At 35.8% G+C, this 15,651-nt stretch overlaps 1 protein-coding gene across 11 annotated transcripts in view; it reads right to left on the bottom strand.

Moving 5' to 3' along the window:
• The window catches only part of AKAP9 (A-kinase anchoring protein 9), a 150,630-nt gene that overhangs the window by 66,998 nt on the left and 67,981 nt on the right, over positions 1–15,651 (bottom strand). For 10 of the 11 annotated variants that reach the window (XM_032642522.1, XM_032642524.1, XM_032642525.1 and 7 more), the window contains 5 exons: positions 14,999–15,091; positions 4,590–4,943; positions 2,661–2,885; positions 1,429–1,569; positions 828–931 (listed from right to left, as the gene is read on the bottom strand). In XM_032642522.1, coding sequence (XP_032498413.1) covers positions 828–931; positions 1,429–1,569; positions 2,661–2,885; positions 4,590–4,943; positions 14,999–15,091 — 917 coding nt within the window. The remainder of the gene's footprint in view (positions 1–827; positions 932–1,428; positions 1,570–2,660; positions 2,886–4,589; positions 4,944–14,998; positions 15,092–15,651) is intronic. The other variant, XM_032642528.1, reaches the window with a different exon arrangement.

Below are 15,651 nucleotides of genomic sequence, written 5' to 3'. Positions count from 1 at the left end.
AAAAACGTAAGGTAGATAGCTAGTGGGAAGCAGCCGCATGGCACAGGGATATCGGCTTGGTGCTTTGTGACCGCCTGGAGGGGTGGGATAGGGAAGGTGGGAGGGAGGGAGAGGCAAGAGGGAAGAGATATGGGAACATATGTATATGTATAACTGATTCACTTTGCTATAAAGCAGAAACTAACACACCATTGTAAAGCAATTATACCCCAATAAAGATGTTAAAAAAAAAAATACCGTGCTTAAACTCCTAATATTAATGTAGGGTAACTACTCTCATTTTCATATTAATCTCTATAAAATCAAAGTAAGGGAAAGTTTTGTTAACATCGGATCATTAATTTATTCCTCTAAAAATGTGGGATGTGGATTAAAAGGTCTCATCTGTTATAAAGTAAATGCATGAAAGAAGTTAAATGCAGACTATCACTAAAATCATTTTTTTTCTCGTCATGAACAAACCAGGGGGTGGCTTATACTGAATGCATGTCCAAACAGTGAAGGAATAAACTCACAAGCACAACTTTGTTTTTTAGGATAAAAAATGGCATATGAGCAGAATAAAATTTATCAAGAAAGGTTCAATACCCAAAGAATGCTTTATCATTCACTGAGTGAAGTATATGATCAATATCCAATAAAATTACTTTATATACAAAAGATTTTTTTGATTTGTCTATTTAATCATCAAATACTGATTTTTTACATAGAGTACAATGTACAAATAAAATAAATGTACAAAATAAAAATAAGGACAAATAAAGTTTATAATATTGAGACAACTATTTTAACTCACTTTACATTGAAAAAATATGCATTCTGTATACCTTTCAGTGGACAGAATTTCAGGAGGCACCTCTTCAGGTTTTCTGTCCAATTCCTTTTCTTTAAAGGTCTGCTCCTCAATTTCTCCTTGGTTTTCATTTACATTCTGTTTAAGTTTGTAAAAAGATAGAGAGGACAAAATAGAAAGAAAACCTGTCATCTTGGAAATAGCATGTCATTCTTCTATACTGTTATGACATGAAACAGAAGAAACCTCTGCGTGCAAAACAGATACTGTTTGAGAGAGTATTTAACTATATTTTATCAAGAGATTAGCATTATCAAAAAAGATAAAAACAGTCTGGTGCACAGATGAAAAAAAGTTTAATGGGTTCAAGCTAAGGCATGCTATAATGCAACAATAAAGTTTGTTAGGTTACTCTGCTCCTTGGTGAAACAACAGCTGTTGCTAAACCACTGTCAGATTCAAATTACCTTAAATGGAATGTAAGGCATCTTGACCCCACCTACCTTAAACGTAAACAATCACAAATATGTTAAGATCATACCTATAAAAAATACATTTCACACAAACAACAAAGACACACAGATCCTACTGCATTGTGGATCCACTGCTCCTAGGTGGGTCAAAGTCCATACTACCTGTGTTTGCGTACTGCTGTTGCGCAGCTCACAACACAGCTTCTCTCTTCCAGCTAGAGACAGCTGCTTTAGTGCTTCCAGCTCCTCTAAAAGCACCCTCTCTCTCTCTGAAACCAGGTTTTCATTATCTATTGAGGATCTCTAAATAAGAAAAAAGGTCATGAGAGAATATTGTTTGCGATAGAAGGAAAAAGCAGGAATATTAAGCAGACTTCTTTTAACCCCCTGGAACCAACAGGCCCTGGTTCTACGCTGCTTCATCTTCCATGATTAGGGGTTAAAAGCATATATAAAGTTCAATGCAAAATTTGAAACTTAAAAAAAAGTTAATTAGGCCTAAATATTAAGCAATTTTTGCAGCTCAGTTAATATTATTTTTATATGCAAGTTTTGCATTGAAAATTCAGAAGTTTAAATTCACAAAATGCAATGAAGAAAAGCATAATTAATTTTTCCAAATGATATATCTTACGTTCAACTCCCAATTTTCCTATTATTCTATATCTGAAACTATATTTCAAGAGTTCTCTATTTGTTATCTCTTGTTGTACCTTAACTTTTCAAAATAAATTGAATAAATTTGTTTTTATAAGAACTTTTACATAAATATTTGCTTTTCTACGATGATTTTGTGAGTATATTATATACAGCAATTGAAAAGAATCCAGCTCCCAAATACCAAGGAATATGTAAATTTAGTCAAGAAAGTGGTAAGAACATTATGTAAATCTGCATTTCTCAAATCAAGAAGAGATGTTTCCCTGGAGAAAGTTCCAGAAACATACTTCAGATTTCCATTCATGATTAAAAAGATAGAATAAAGACAGATAAAGGTAAACCTTGGAGGTGCTAATTGGTGTGCTCACAAAACTATAAATAAACGTGGGAAAACTGAATATCAACTGCACCTCAGCACAAAGAATTTCCAAAACTGTCAAAGTACTTTTGCCATGTATGGTCAATGGAATGTTTAAAAACAAACAGCCTTGTAACCACTTTTTCAATGCCTAAAAAGGCAGATATGTCAAACAGTAGAGAGATAGTGCACTCCAAGGTTGAGTTAGGTGTCCCTAACAAGATCTTAGGCTGTTGTGCTGGTGGAGTCTGTTCCTGATGTTAAATATTTGTATTTATTCATATCACGGAAATAATTCTGACTTAAAAAAATAAAAAAGCTATATAAAGAACAATGCTATTTTAATTGGGGAGGAAAGGGACTCTGGGTCCCATACCTGGGCTAATTGTTTATTCAGTCTCTTGATCTCTTCTTGCAGCTGTTCCTGGTCTTCTCGCTGTCTCTCCATCTGCCGCATGTGTGCCTGCCTTAAAAGTTCCGTTGCCTGTTGATGTTCTTGGTATTGTCGTACAAGTTCCTGCCTCATATCTTCTAACTGTTCTTCATTTAACATTAGTTGTCTAGAAGCATCTATACTTGATACCAAAATCTCATCATGGAGCTGTAACAGTAAAAAATTAATTAATTAAAATTTCAACCATAAAACATTTTGTGGAAATCTGTCAGCACTGATATTTTAAATACAAACAAAAGTAATTCTAATACTAATCCCACAAAGCACCTCATTTTAAAATTCCCATTATTAAAACTAAAACATAAATAATTTTAAAAATTTGTCTTAATTATAATTTCAAATCACTGTGAAGTTAGTTTATTATCATTATACATGTTGTTCTCCAAAAGCAAAGTAACTATCAGTTATTTCAGATGTAATCTAAGGGAGGAGAATTAAGAAAGACATTCAAGATTTCTTATACTCTTAATGAATAACTCCATTATTTCTCTTGACATTTTATAAGGAAATAATATAAATGGAATACTTATATTTTAAAATTAAATTTATAAAAAGAGAAATTTTATCTCTTTAATTTATATTATGCAGTGGTCATCAAAGTACTAGAGAGAGATGCTTGATCAGAAACAAACTTCAATAATTTCTATTTGGAAATAAAAGCCTTATATTCCACTTTCTCATTCTCATAAGAAGTCCACCCCTTGATGGGTTTCAACAAGTACCTCAATTCCTGAAGAGCTACTACTTAAACAAATCATTCTGCCTTAAACAGTTGCTTGCAAATTAAAGAGGTTTACATGATTACCTCACAACTTTGCACTTCATAAAGAGTTGACAATTTTAATTGAATATGCCTCTAAAAAGGTGTAACCTATCATGAACATGAATAAAAAATCTGAGGCTTCCCTGGTGGCGCAGTGGTTGAGAGTCCGCCTGCCGATGCGGGGGACACGGGTTCGTGCCCCGGCCCGGGAAGATCCCACATGCCGCGGAGCGGCTGGGCCTGTGAGCCATGGCCGCTGAGTCTGAGCGACCGGAGCCTGTGCTCCGCAATGGGAGAGGCCACAACAGTGAGAGGCCCGTGTATCACAAAAAAAAAAAAAAAAAAAAAAAATTGTATTAAGATCATTTTAAAAGAAGCAGAATTTACTACATTCTGTCAAAGGCCCAAACAGTTGAGGTATAGACACAGGATAGATCCTCCATTAATGAATAAGTAAAGAAGAAGAGTATTAGTATAAATAGAGTAGAATGCTTTAAATTATCTTCTCAAATGGGTAGCTCTTTCCTTGTGATATTATCCTATTAAATTAAGCAAATCTTTTAATCACACATATTGCCAAATTGTAGTATAACTGATCTTGAATTGACTGAAACAAAATTAATGTAGGTATAACTTACAATGAGGTTTTACCATGCACAATGTGAACAGGACAGGTAGGAATACTATGAATCTGACTAGTTTTATTTAATAATAATACTAAGTCATTTATTCTTACACTTTAAAAATCCCAATTTGAGACTGAACTGAATACTTATCTTCTCCATTAAGCAGTATTACTGTTAATATTTTTATAGTGAGGAAAGTCACACTTTTTTTTTTTTTTTTTTGCGGTACACGGGCCTCTCACCGTTGTGGCCTCTCCCATTGCGGAGCACAGGCTCTGGACACGCAGGCTCAGCGGCCATGGCTCACGGGCCCAGCCGCTCTGCGCGGCATGTGGGATCTTCCCGGACCGGGGCACGAACCCGTGTCCCCTGCATCGGCAGGCGGACTCTCAACCGCTGCGCCACCAGGGAAGCCCCCACACTTTTTTTTATAAGTTTTTATACTGAAGGAAGCATACTTACAGATTCTCTGACCATAAATGTTTTATCTTTGGAGAACATTTCTTCTGAAATAGTCAGTTCACGGTCCTTTGATTCTAGTATAGCATCAAGATTACCCTTGTTTGATAACAGAACTTCCTTTCCATCTTCTCCTAACTCTTTACTAAGTGGTTTAAATTCTTCTTTAAATTTCTTGTCTGTTGCCTCGAAAATCTGAAAACCAAAGTGACCTTGTGATAACTTCATTTCATTTAAATAATGTTCTTCCTGACAGAGAGCAGATGCTTGTTTTGATGATGGAGCATCTTCTTTTTCCCCAGATATTCTAGATAGTTCACTTTGCTGAGCAAATGCTATACTCATTGACACAATGACCTAAAGAAATTAAGCAAACAAAAAACGATTAGATCTATAAATACTACCAGGAATTTAAAAAGCAAGTTACCTCTCAAAATTACTCGAATTAGTAAAAAGATGGCCTCATGCTTTTAAACTGAAAGAAATCCTAGGATAAAGTGATAAGGAGATAAAGAGTCTCTATTTTCCAATGAATCTACTGTCAAAGTATTTTACTGCCTGCCTTTTAAAAATCAATAATTGTAAAAATTTTTTTCTTACCGTAACAGCAATAAATGTTTGATATAGAAATTTAAATATCTTTAAGTCAAGAAATACATTTCTATATAATTTTAAATGGCTTTAAAGTTTCAAATTATACATATATACTATAAATTTATTTGATCAATTCTCTATGTTGACATTCAGACTGAATCCATTCTTAACACTAAACACCACTGTTAATAAATCTTTTAAACCATATCATTGGGCATATTCTTTCTGATTTCCTTGCAGTAAATCCCCAGAAGTACAGCACAAGTGTAACAGGGAAGAGCCGATTTTGACTCCACCTTTCAATCTGTTTCTTGTACTTTAACCTTTGCTTTTTGTTGCTTTTGTCATTATAATCATACATAATGGCCTGCCTCAGGGAACCCTGCCCTCTGCCTGAATGTGAAACTAAAGTGCCTTTGTTCAGCTCACAGGGAGACAATCTGACCCTGCCCACCTGTGAATGGCTGCAGAAAAGAAGAAATTAACACATCCCTTCCCTGAGGCTGGCCATTCCAGGAGATATCTGTAAGACTTTTTACTTTACTTCCCCACCTCTTCCCACTCTCTGTTCTTAAAAGAAACTGGCATCCAAACCCCAATAAGATGGTTTTTTGGAGACAATAGTCTGCCATCTTCTCGGTCTGCCGGCTTTCCAAATAAAGTTGTATTTCTTGCCTCAACACCTTGTCTCCCGATTTACTGGCCTGTTGTGCAGTGAGCAGAGCGAGCTTGGACTCAGTAACACTAGGTTTCTGTGATTAGTGAAACCTAGCGAGGCCCTGCGCGGCTCCCAGGCACGGAGACCTTTTTTTCTCCCCTGTTTCTTGCAGGCAAGACTCCAGCCTCCATGACCTTCCCTGAGTTCCAAAGGGTAGATTCCAACAGTTGCTCATCAAGGGAGGAGCAGCCAAGAAACCACCTGAGGCCAGATTAAAGGGACCAGAGAAGGTCATCAAGATTAGGAGACCAACCACCTCAGACCGGAGGGGAAGCCCTGGGTACACCCTGATCTTGTCAGAGACCCCACCCTTAAACTACTGCTTTAAAACTCCTCATCAAATCCTCCCGGGGTGGGACACAGTTTTCGAGGGCAGGAGCCTGCTGTGTCCCCCTATGCCTGGCAAAGCAATAAAGCTATCCTTTTCTATCAATACTTCATCCCAAACTCTGTCTCCGAGATTTGATTCAGCACCAGTGTACAGAGAAGCTGCGCTTTCGGCATCATTGGTAAGGATGATGATACAATTCAATCTAATCTATTTTACTTTCCACTTCAACTGTGATCCTGAATTCCTGCTTATTTTAGTTCCATCTACCACAGGTACTTAGAAATTCTGACTAGCAGCCTTGGCTCTGACAAGTCTAAGCCTCTGAGAATCAACTGTATGGATAACTTTGAGTTCCATCTCCACATATAATTTGCAGTGGGGGAAGCCTGATTGCCATAGTCTAAGATATAAGATACAGCATGCCTAGGATTTGAAACTTTCGTGCCTACTGACCTTCAACCTTTTCTGTTTTGCCTGTAGGTCCTGGCCATATAACTGAACTATCACTTTAATGTCCTTTTTTTTTTTTTTTTTAATTGGGGTATAACTGCTTTACAATGTTGTGTTAGTTTCTGCTGTACAGCGAAGTGAATCAGCTATATGTATACATATATCCCCTCTTTGTTGGATTTCCTTCCCATTTAGGTCACCACAGAGCACTGAATAGAGTTCCCTGTGCTATAAAGCAGGGTCTCACTAGTTATCTATTTTATATGTAGTAGTGTATATATGTCAATCCCAATCTCCCAATCCATCCCACCCGGCCTTACCCGACTTGGTGTCCATATGTTTGTTCTCTACGTCTGTGCCTCTATTTCTGCTTTGCAAATAGGTTCATCTGTACCATTTTTTTAGTTTCCACATATATGTTAATGTCCTGTCTTGAACCTGATTTGCATATCTGGGGTCCTGATTCCCACCTGGTTCCTGCTAGCTTTGCTTCCTTCCTTCCTCCCAGTTGCTATGTCTTCTAGCAGGTGAATGGAGTCCTACTTCAATAGAATAATGCTGATGATGAAGGACAGGTACAACAAGAATAAAGGCAGCAACAATCATTTATCCATCCCTTGTATTATTTCATTTAAATCCTACAGTAAGCAGCTACATAGCACAGGGAGATCAGCTCCATGTTTTGTGACCACCTACAGGGGTGCGATAGGGAAGGTGGGAGGGAGATGCAAGAGGGAGGGGATATGGGGATGTATGTATACATATAGCAGATTCACTTTGTTATACAACAGAAACTAACACAACACTGTAAAAGCAATTATACTCCAATAAAAATGTTTAAAAAATTTTTTAAAGTAAAAATGAAAATAAAAATCCCACAAGGTAGGTACAATTATTACCCCAATTTAATCAGATGAGGAAACTAAGGAGAAAGATTAAGTAGATTAAGAGACTGAGTGATCTGCTTGTCTCTTTGACCCTGAAAACAAAGAGCAAATAAATGGTGAAAGGGGGGTTGAGATTTTGCAGTCTTACCTAGGCCCACCTTCTAAAATGTAACATTACACTACTACTTCCACATCAGAACAGATCTGCCTGGAAGATCTGTTACAATTGAATTAGGAAGAATAATTATAATAACAGTAGTCAGTGCTGAGAAAACTGAAGCACAGCAAGATTAGGAGCCATATCAATGGTAACATATGTAACAAATGTTAGAGATTTGAATCAAACTGTGTCTAATTACAGAGCTCAAGCACCTTAAACACCACATATTACACTGTTTCTGCCCAGACAAACCACTACTACATCTCACCTACTAAACTGGACTTCCTGGATGCCTGTGCCAGCTTACCCAGAACCAGGGTTTGGTGGTAATGTTCTGGACACTGTCATCTGGAAAATATGCCCATTACAGCAAAATGTCAAAGACAGAGATGAAAGAATTAGTGAACTAGGCAATACAGCTTAGCAAAACATACCTTCAATCACTAGTGGTCAAGGCCTTAAAACTGGCCTCTATTTTAATCTCTTGCCTTGAACCTGATCTGCCTGTCTCTCAATACTAAGAATGCAACATGGAAAGACAAAACGATTAAAAATATGAAAGAGAAGCAAAGAGATATGAAGAACAGAGTGAGAATATTCAACCAACATCTAATCAAGAGTTCCAGGAGGACACACTATAGAACAATGGAAAGAAAATATTTCATGAGATAATGACTGAGAATACAGAATACACCACTCCTAAGATTCAAGAAGGCCAATGAATCATAGAAAAACAAATAAAGAGAACACCAAAAACAAAAAGAAGACCTTAAGGTTTCCAGAAAAAAAATGTCTTCCCTATGAGGTAACAACAGTTAAAACGACAAACACTTTCTCAGTATAAACAAGAAAAGTCAGAAAACAATGGAATGTTATCTTTACAGTTTTGACATAAAAATAATTGTCAGGGCTTCCCTGGTGGCGCAGTGGTTGAGAGTCCGCCTGCCGTTGCAGGGGACATGGGTTCGTGCCCCGGTCTGGGAAGATCCCACGTGCCACAGAGCGGCTGGGCCCATGAGCTATGGCCGCTGAGCCTACGCGTCTGGAGCTTGTGCTCCACAGTGGGAGAGGCCACAACAGTGAGAGGCCCGCGTACCGCAAAAAAAAAAATAAATAAATAACTGTCAACCCAGATTCAAATGTTGAACAAAACTATCTTTCATAAATAAAAACAAAATAAAGATATAAAATGAAGACAAAAACAGAGTTTACTCTGAATAGACCATCAATAAAAGAACTTCTAAAGGATGTCCCTTAAAAAGCAGAAAAGTGATCCTAGAAGTTAAGGCCTAAGAAAGGATTAGAACATTAAAAATTTTTTTGTAAATATGTGGATAAATCTAAACACTGATAGGTATAAAGCAATAATAACTGCATCTAAATTGTGGAATAAAAAAACACTACATAGAGATTTGTAATTCCAGTCAGCATAAAGTAAGCTTGCTATGGCCTCTCTCCCACCGACTGCAACTGAAAACTCTGAACAAAATACAAAAGCAAACTACCTGAGAATTCTGAAAAGTAAACAAAAGCAGGGAAATAGCAGAGGGAGTCAAAACTTGGAGAAAAAGAAGAAGAAGAAAAAATCTTGAAGAAGAAATCTGTATAGAGAGGGTGAAACAGAACTTGTGGTCTGAACCTAACTGGGTTGTCTTAGTTTAAAAAAAAAATTCACAATCTCCACAGGATTTTAAGACCTAGACTCTACAGAACCAAATATTCAAAATGTTCAACATACAATTCAGAATTAGATAACATATACTTTGTCGTACGTCGAAATTGTTGCCAGGAGATCCACTCTAAAAAAACCCAAACAAACGCTAAAGGACGTTTTTCAGGCTGAAGGGAAATAACACCAAAGGGAAACAAAGTGTGAAAAACAGCAAAATACACATTCTTTTCAAGTATGCATGGAGTATCCAAGCAGACAGAACATATTTGGGGCAACAAATTTAAATGAACTGAAATCATACAAGGTATGCCCAACCATGAAGAAATTAAAAATTATTATATTAATCAAATCAATCAATAGGAAGATATCTGAAAATCCCAAAGATATGGATATCAAACAACCTATTTCTAAATAACCTATGAATCAAAAAGGAGGTCAAAAGAGAAATAAAAGATTTGGATTGAATGAAAATTTGTGGAATGCAGCTTAAAGAAAAACTTAAAGGGAAACTTATACCATTAAATGCATATATTGGAAAAGAAGAAAGGTCTTTTAGGAAACTAGAAAAAGAGCAAATTAAACCCAAAACAAACAGAAACAAGCAAAAAATAAAGAACAACAACCAATGAAAATAAAACAAAAAACAGTTTTAAAAAACCCCAAAGCTGGATCCTTTGAAATACCAATCTAATCAATAAACTTCTAGCTACACTGACAAGGAAAAAGGTGAGAAAGTACAGATGACATTCAGATTCCACAGCCATTAAATGATAAAGGGATACTATAAACAGCTCTACCAACAATAAATTCAACAGCTTAGATGAAATGGACCAATTCCTTGAGTGACACAAACTACCAAAGCTCACTCTAAAATAAATACAGCACCTGAAAATAACAAAATCTATTAAAGAAACTGAATTCAGTTAAAAAAAAAAAAAAACTTCCAACAAGGTAAACTCTAGGCCCAGTAAGATTCATTATCTAATTCTACAAAATATTTAAGTCTGAAATAATACCAGTATGACATAAATTCTTCCTGAAAATAGAAAAGGGAATATATTTCAGCATTTTATAAGACCAGCATTATCCTAATATCAAAACCAAAGACATTATAAGAAAATAAAGCTAGGGATAACGTTCCTCATGAAAACAAAATACAGACAAATATTCTTTTTTTCTCAGCCACACCATGTAGTTTGTGGGATACTAGTTCCCTACCAGGGACTGAACCTGGGAATTCCCCAAACAGTCTTGGCAAAGTATTATTAAATATTGTAGAACCCAACAATATAAAATGGAGGAGACTGGCTCCAAAGGGACATGAAAACACTTTGGAGGTAATGGAAATGTTTTAAATCTTGATTGTGGTGTTGGTTTCATACATGCAAACATTTGTTAAAATTCACTAAATTTTGCACTTATAATTAGGGAATGTAAATTTCATGTAAATTACACCTCAGTAAGGATGATTACAAGCAAACAACAAAAACCTGACCATATGTTAAGTCAAAAAACAAACTTCTGAAATTCTGAAAAACTGGTATCACAAAGATCACTTTCTTTTGTATATTCATTTAGATTAGCAATGGATAACAAATAATGAAAAGAACTGTGTGGTTTGAAACAAACAAAAACCCAGACTCAACTACCTTGTAATTCTCTCCTTTCTATTCACCACCATACCATCTAACCAAATTTCACCTGTGTTTACAATTAACTCTGCCTACTCTGTGCGGGTGTAGCTGAACTTAATTGAGGAGAAAAATAATAAACCAAGCTGACTGGTCTCCTTTTAAATTCAAAACCACTACCCTTGAAATGAGCCATTAGTGATACTGGGTGATTCTACTCAATTTCCCTGGTCTTTTCCATTTCTTATTCCTCCTCTTAGCCCTTTGTTTTCTTGTTTTCTCCTTAAAGCTCCAACATCTTCTCTTCCTTTCTCATTCTCAGGTGCCAACTTTGCTTTTTATTTTACTGAGAAAACAGAAGAAATCAGAGAAGAACTTCCACAGTCTCCAAATACTGCATCTGAAAACATACCTGAATCATGAGTCAAATATTCTTACCTTCCTTCCTGTTTTAATGGATTAAACTACCATGCTCCTATCTAATGGCAACTTTTCAGGGGACTGCATCTCTTCTCATCTACTCAAGGACATTGCTCCAGCAACTGTTCCTCTCTCTTTAATCAGCTATTTTTTTCCCTTTCTCCTCAATCACTTCTATTAGCATAGAAATACAATGTGATATCCTTGATCTTAAACAAACCAGCAACAACCAAAATCCACTACTTGACTCCCTACATCACCCTTTAGCTACCACTGTACTTCTCCTCTTTCAAGTAATTCTTCTCCTTCTTCATTCTTCTCCTTCACTCTCTCTCAAATCCAATGTAATCAGTTTGTCTTTACCATTCCATCAAATGTGTTCTTGTGAAAGTCACCAATGATTTCACATTGTAAAGTCCAATGATTTATTTGCACTTCTAATCTTTCTTGATTTATCAGAAACATCTGACAGTTTAATACATTCTCTTCTTGATACTCTTATTATTGGCTTCTGTGATGCAGTTGTTTGTCCTTTCCATATTTAATTTATCACTCCTTCACCTCCTTTGTTCTTCCTCGTTTCTCTGACCTCTAAACATCGGCATTGGGCTTCCCTGGTGGCACAGTGGTTAAGAATCCTCCTGCCAATGCAGGGGACACAGGTTTGAGCCCTGGTCCAGGAAGATTCCACGTGCTGTGGAGCAACTAAGCCCATGCGCCATAACTACTGAGCCTGAGATCTAGAGCCCATGCTCCGCAACAAGAGAAGCCACCGCAACGAGAAGCCTGTGCACCACAACGATGAGTAGCCCCCACTCACTGCAACTAGAGGAAGCCTGTGTGCAGCAACGAAGACCCAATGCAGCTAAAAATAAATAAATAAAAAAAAAAAGAAAAGCATTAAACATCAGCATTCTCTAGGCTCAGTTCCCAGGTCCCTGCTCTATTTACACTCACTATATTATGTTTTTTTCAATATTTTTCACTGCAACCATGGTAAACATACACATACAACAACAATAAAAAGACATTTTATATTGTGACCCAAAGCATACATAGGTACTTGTGTGTATATGTTTTATATAATTGAACTTTTCCATTAATATTAAAATCCTGGTCCCAAACCAATAAATTGATTTCATGACTTAAAAAGAAGTTATATCTCATAGCTTGAAAAACACTAGATACTAACTACTGTATTTACATGTCTAGTTTTATCTTAGTTCCTGAACTCTAGATTTATATATCCAATCACTTCCTTAACACTTATATTTACACATTTAATAAGTGTTTTGCATATAACGGGAAAGCTGAATCCTTAAGTCACCCACTCCTCTCCAGAAACTACTCCTTTGCGTTCTTTTTCATCCTAAGTCCAACACCTAAGTAAACAGTAACTCCATTCTTCCATTTGCTTAGGTCAAATTATCTGCAATATTATCTTCCCTTGAAGGGCAAGTCCTTGCCCCTCTTTCCCTGTATTTCTTCTTCTTGTATCTAGTTAACATCTGCTGAGGAGATAAATCTGTACCAGGACTTCACAATATTTCTCCAAATGGAACCCATGAATACAGAGGTGGCAAGACTGAATCAAACCATCGTCCAACTTGGCAAAGCTGGCAGTTGGGCAGGTGACCTTCACACTCTTGCCAGTTCTCCTTGGACACCTCCTGAAGACATCCACTGGAGAATTGTTGACTTTTTCTTTTGCATCCCACTTTCTTAAAAGGTGCTCAATCTGTTATCTTCACGATTCACTCTCTCACTTCCATCTGGAATCTCCCCTAATGTCACTTCAAAAGTGAGGTCTTCTGTGATTACCCTATATAAAATAACATCATCTCACTCCCCATGGAATTTCCTTGTCCTATTACCCTGGTTCATTTTTTTCTTCATAGTATTTACTACCGTCTGTATATTGTCTATTTGCACCAACTAGAATGTAAGGTCTATAGGAGCAATGATTTCATCTCTTTTTCCTCTGTTATACCCTAATATTCAAAATACTGCCTGGCAGTGAAATGTTAATGAATGTCTATTTTTTCAGTAGTACCTACACAAATCACAGGCTGAATCTAATGTTATCTATGTTGGGAATCACTACCTCTACTGGCTTCTTCTATATATCCTGTGCTTTTAAAACAATGTTTCTCAGTCTTTTTCTAATATCGTATGTGAGGGTTATAGGGTAGAGCATAATCCTATCTGTACTGGTGACTAATATAAACCATCTATACTATTCTAGGATCAAGCTGGGCCATCAAATGTTGTCTCTTGGATCACAGTACCTTGGCTGCCTTTGGAACAGTTTTCACTGACCTGTACTTTGGTAATCTGCTATCAGCTTGGATAAATGATGCTTCACAAAACAGATTTATATCATCACCATTATCATAGTAGTAAGACTACTTTAAAAATGTCACTTATGAGTCTTTACTATCTTCTAGGTGCTTTATATGTATTAGTTCATTGAATCTTCACAAGAAATACTATTATTTCTATTATTCTCCTCTTTTAACATAGAGGGAGCCGAGATTGAAAACTTAAGTAACTTTCCTAAGATCACAAATCTAGTAAAGCAGAACAAGAATTTAAAGCATGGTAAATCCTATACCAAACCTCATGTTCTTAACTACTATACTATGATGCTCTGCTATAAACATTTCACTTGAGAAATTTATGTAAAAGGTTAAGTACAAAAGAAAACCTGCAAGTCTCTAAAAGAACTAGATAGTGAGAGCTATATAAAAGTGATGGTGCCTCACTTTTTACTGTGAACTAAATATTCAATTCAGATATAGAAGTGAGTAGGTCTTTATGGCCCACATATTTCCTTGAGTCTTGACCTCCTCATCTAATTTATGTTTAAACTAATTCCTTATGTATTTCCTGTAAATTCTGTCACTCCTTCCACTTTAAAATGCATATACTCCACTATGATTGTTACATTTTAACAGTTTAAATATTATAAAAAACAAGCAGACAAACTCAGAATTCAACTGTTCCAAAATAAGAACCCAATTAGGTATAAGTATTTTAAAAGAGAATACAGAGACAAAAGAAATGGAATCATAACGGTATACTAGGTGATATGCTCGGTGCTCAGGAGATTACAAGAATAGCTCTGGGCATAGCAGCCAACAGCATCTACAGTCATTAACATCACAGTAACTTCTCTGGGAGGACATAGGCAAAGGTAATACATAGAAGACCAAGCACTTTTCTCACTTCCTACCATATCCCCCACCTTTAAGGAAGGCCAAACTCTTTCCTATGGTACTACTCACAAGGTTAACAAATTTATAACTCTGAAAAGTTTCTAATTGCTATTCTACATCAAGAGAAGAATGCGTTACTCAAAAGAAAAATTCACAGAACATTCCATTCAAAGGCAATTGTGGTTAATACCAGTATTTGACAACTTAAATGAGCTATGTATAAAATTTACAACAAAAAATAAAGTGCATTACCACCAATAAAACGTATATTTTTTGAAGGCTAAAAGGGAATACAGACCACAATAACCTTCCAAATAAACTATAAACTTACCTTAGCTACTTCTTCTTCTAATCGTTCTTGGTACTGTTTTTCCAGCAACTTAACCATATTTGTTTCCTGTTTCACTCCAAATTCACCAGAAAACTAAATTAAAAAGCAAAATATGACATGTTTATTTACACTAATTATACACCACTTATTTTTAAACTTCTACTCTCAAATATCTTCAAAAGATTACTATTTTTTAGAAAGCTTCTGAAAAATTTTAATAAATTTCTGCTCCCTTTATTAAAAACAATAATTCTAGTGAATAATTCTAGTGTACAATTTTACTAAATAATTGTACTTACTACAGTGAACTTAACAAAGATGCAAAGTGAGAAATATATTTATAATTACTAACACACAGTTCTAGAGTGGAGAAAAGATACTTCTTAAATATAATTAATAAGATGTGCATGTATTTAATTTTAAATAATGTTAACAGTGGCTATCTTTGCTCATGACATTATAAACAAATTTCTTTTCTTCTTGGTACTTATTAATAGTATCCAGTTTTCTACAAATACAAATTACTTTTATAAACAGAAAAAAGAAGAATGGTTATTTAAGTGTAAACATGTTCTTGGCAAGAAAGTACTTCTTTATTTACCAATTATCTGAATGTCATCCAAACAGATATTCCATGTGGGATGAATGTGGAA

The sequence above is a fragment of the Phocoena sinus genome, chromosome 9 (genome assembly GCF_008692025.1).
Source record: "Phocoena sinus isolate mPhoSin1 chromosome 9, mPhoSin1.pri, whole genome shotgun sequence".
Taxonomy (NCBI): Eukaryota; Metazoa; Chordata; class Mammalia; order Artiodactyla; family Phocoenidae; genus Phocoena; species Phocoena sinus.
Note: the sequence above shows the minus strand (reverse complement) of the source record. Positions and strands in the feature narration are given on the sequence as shown.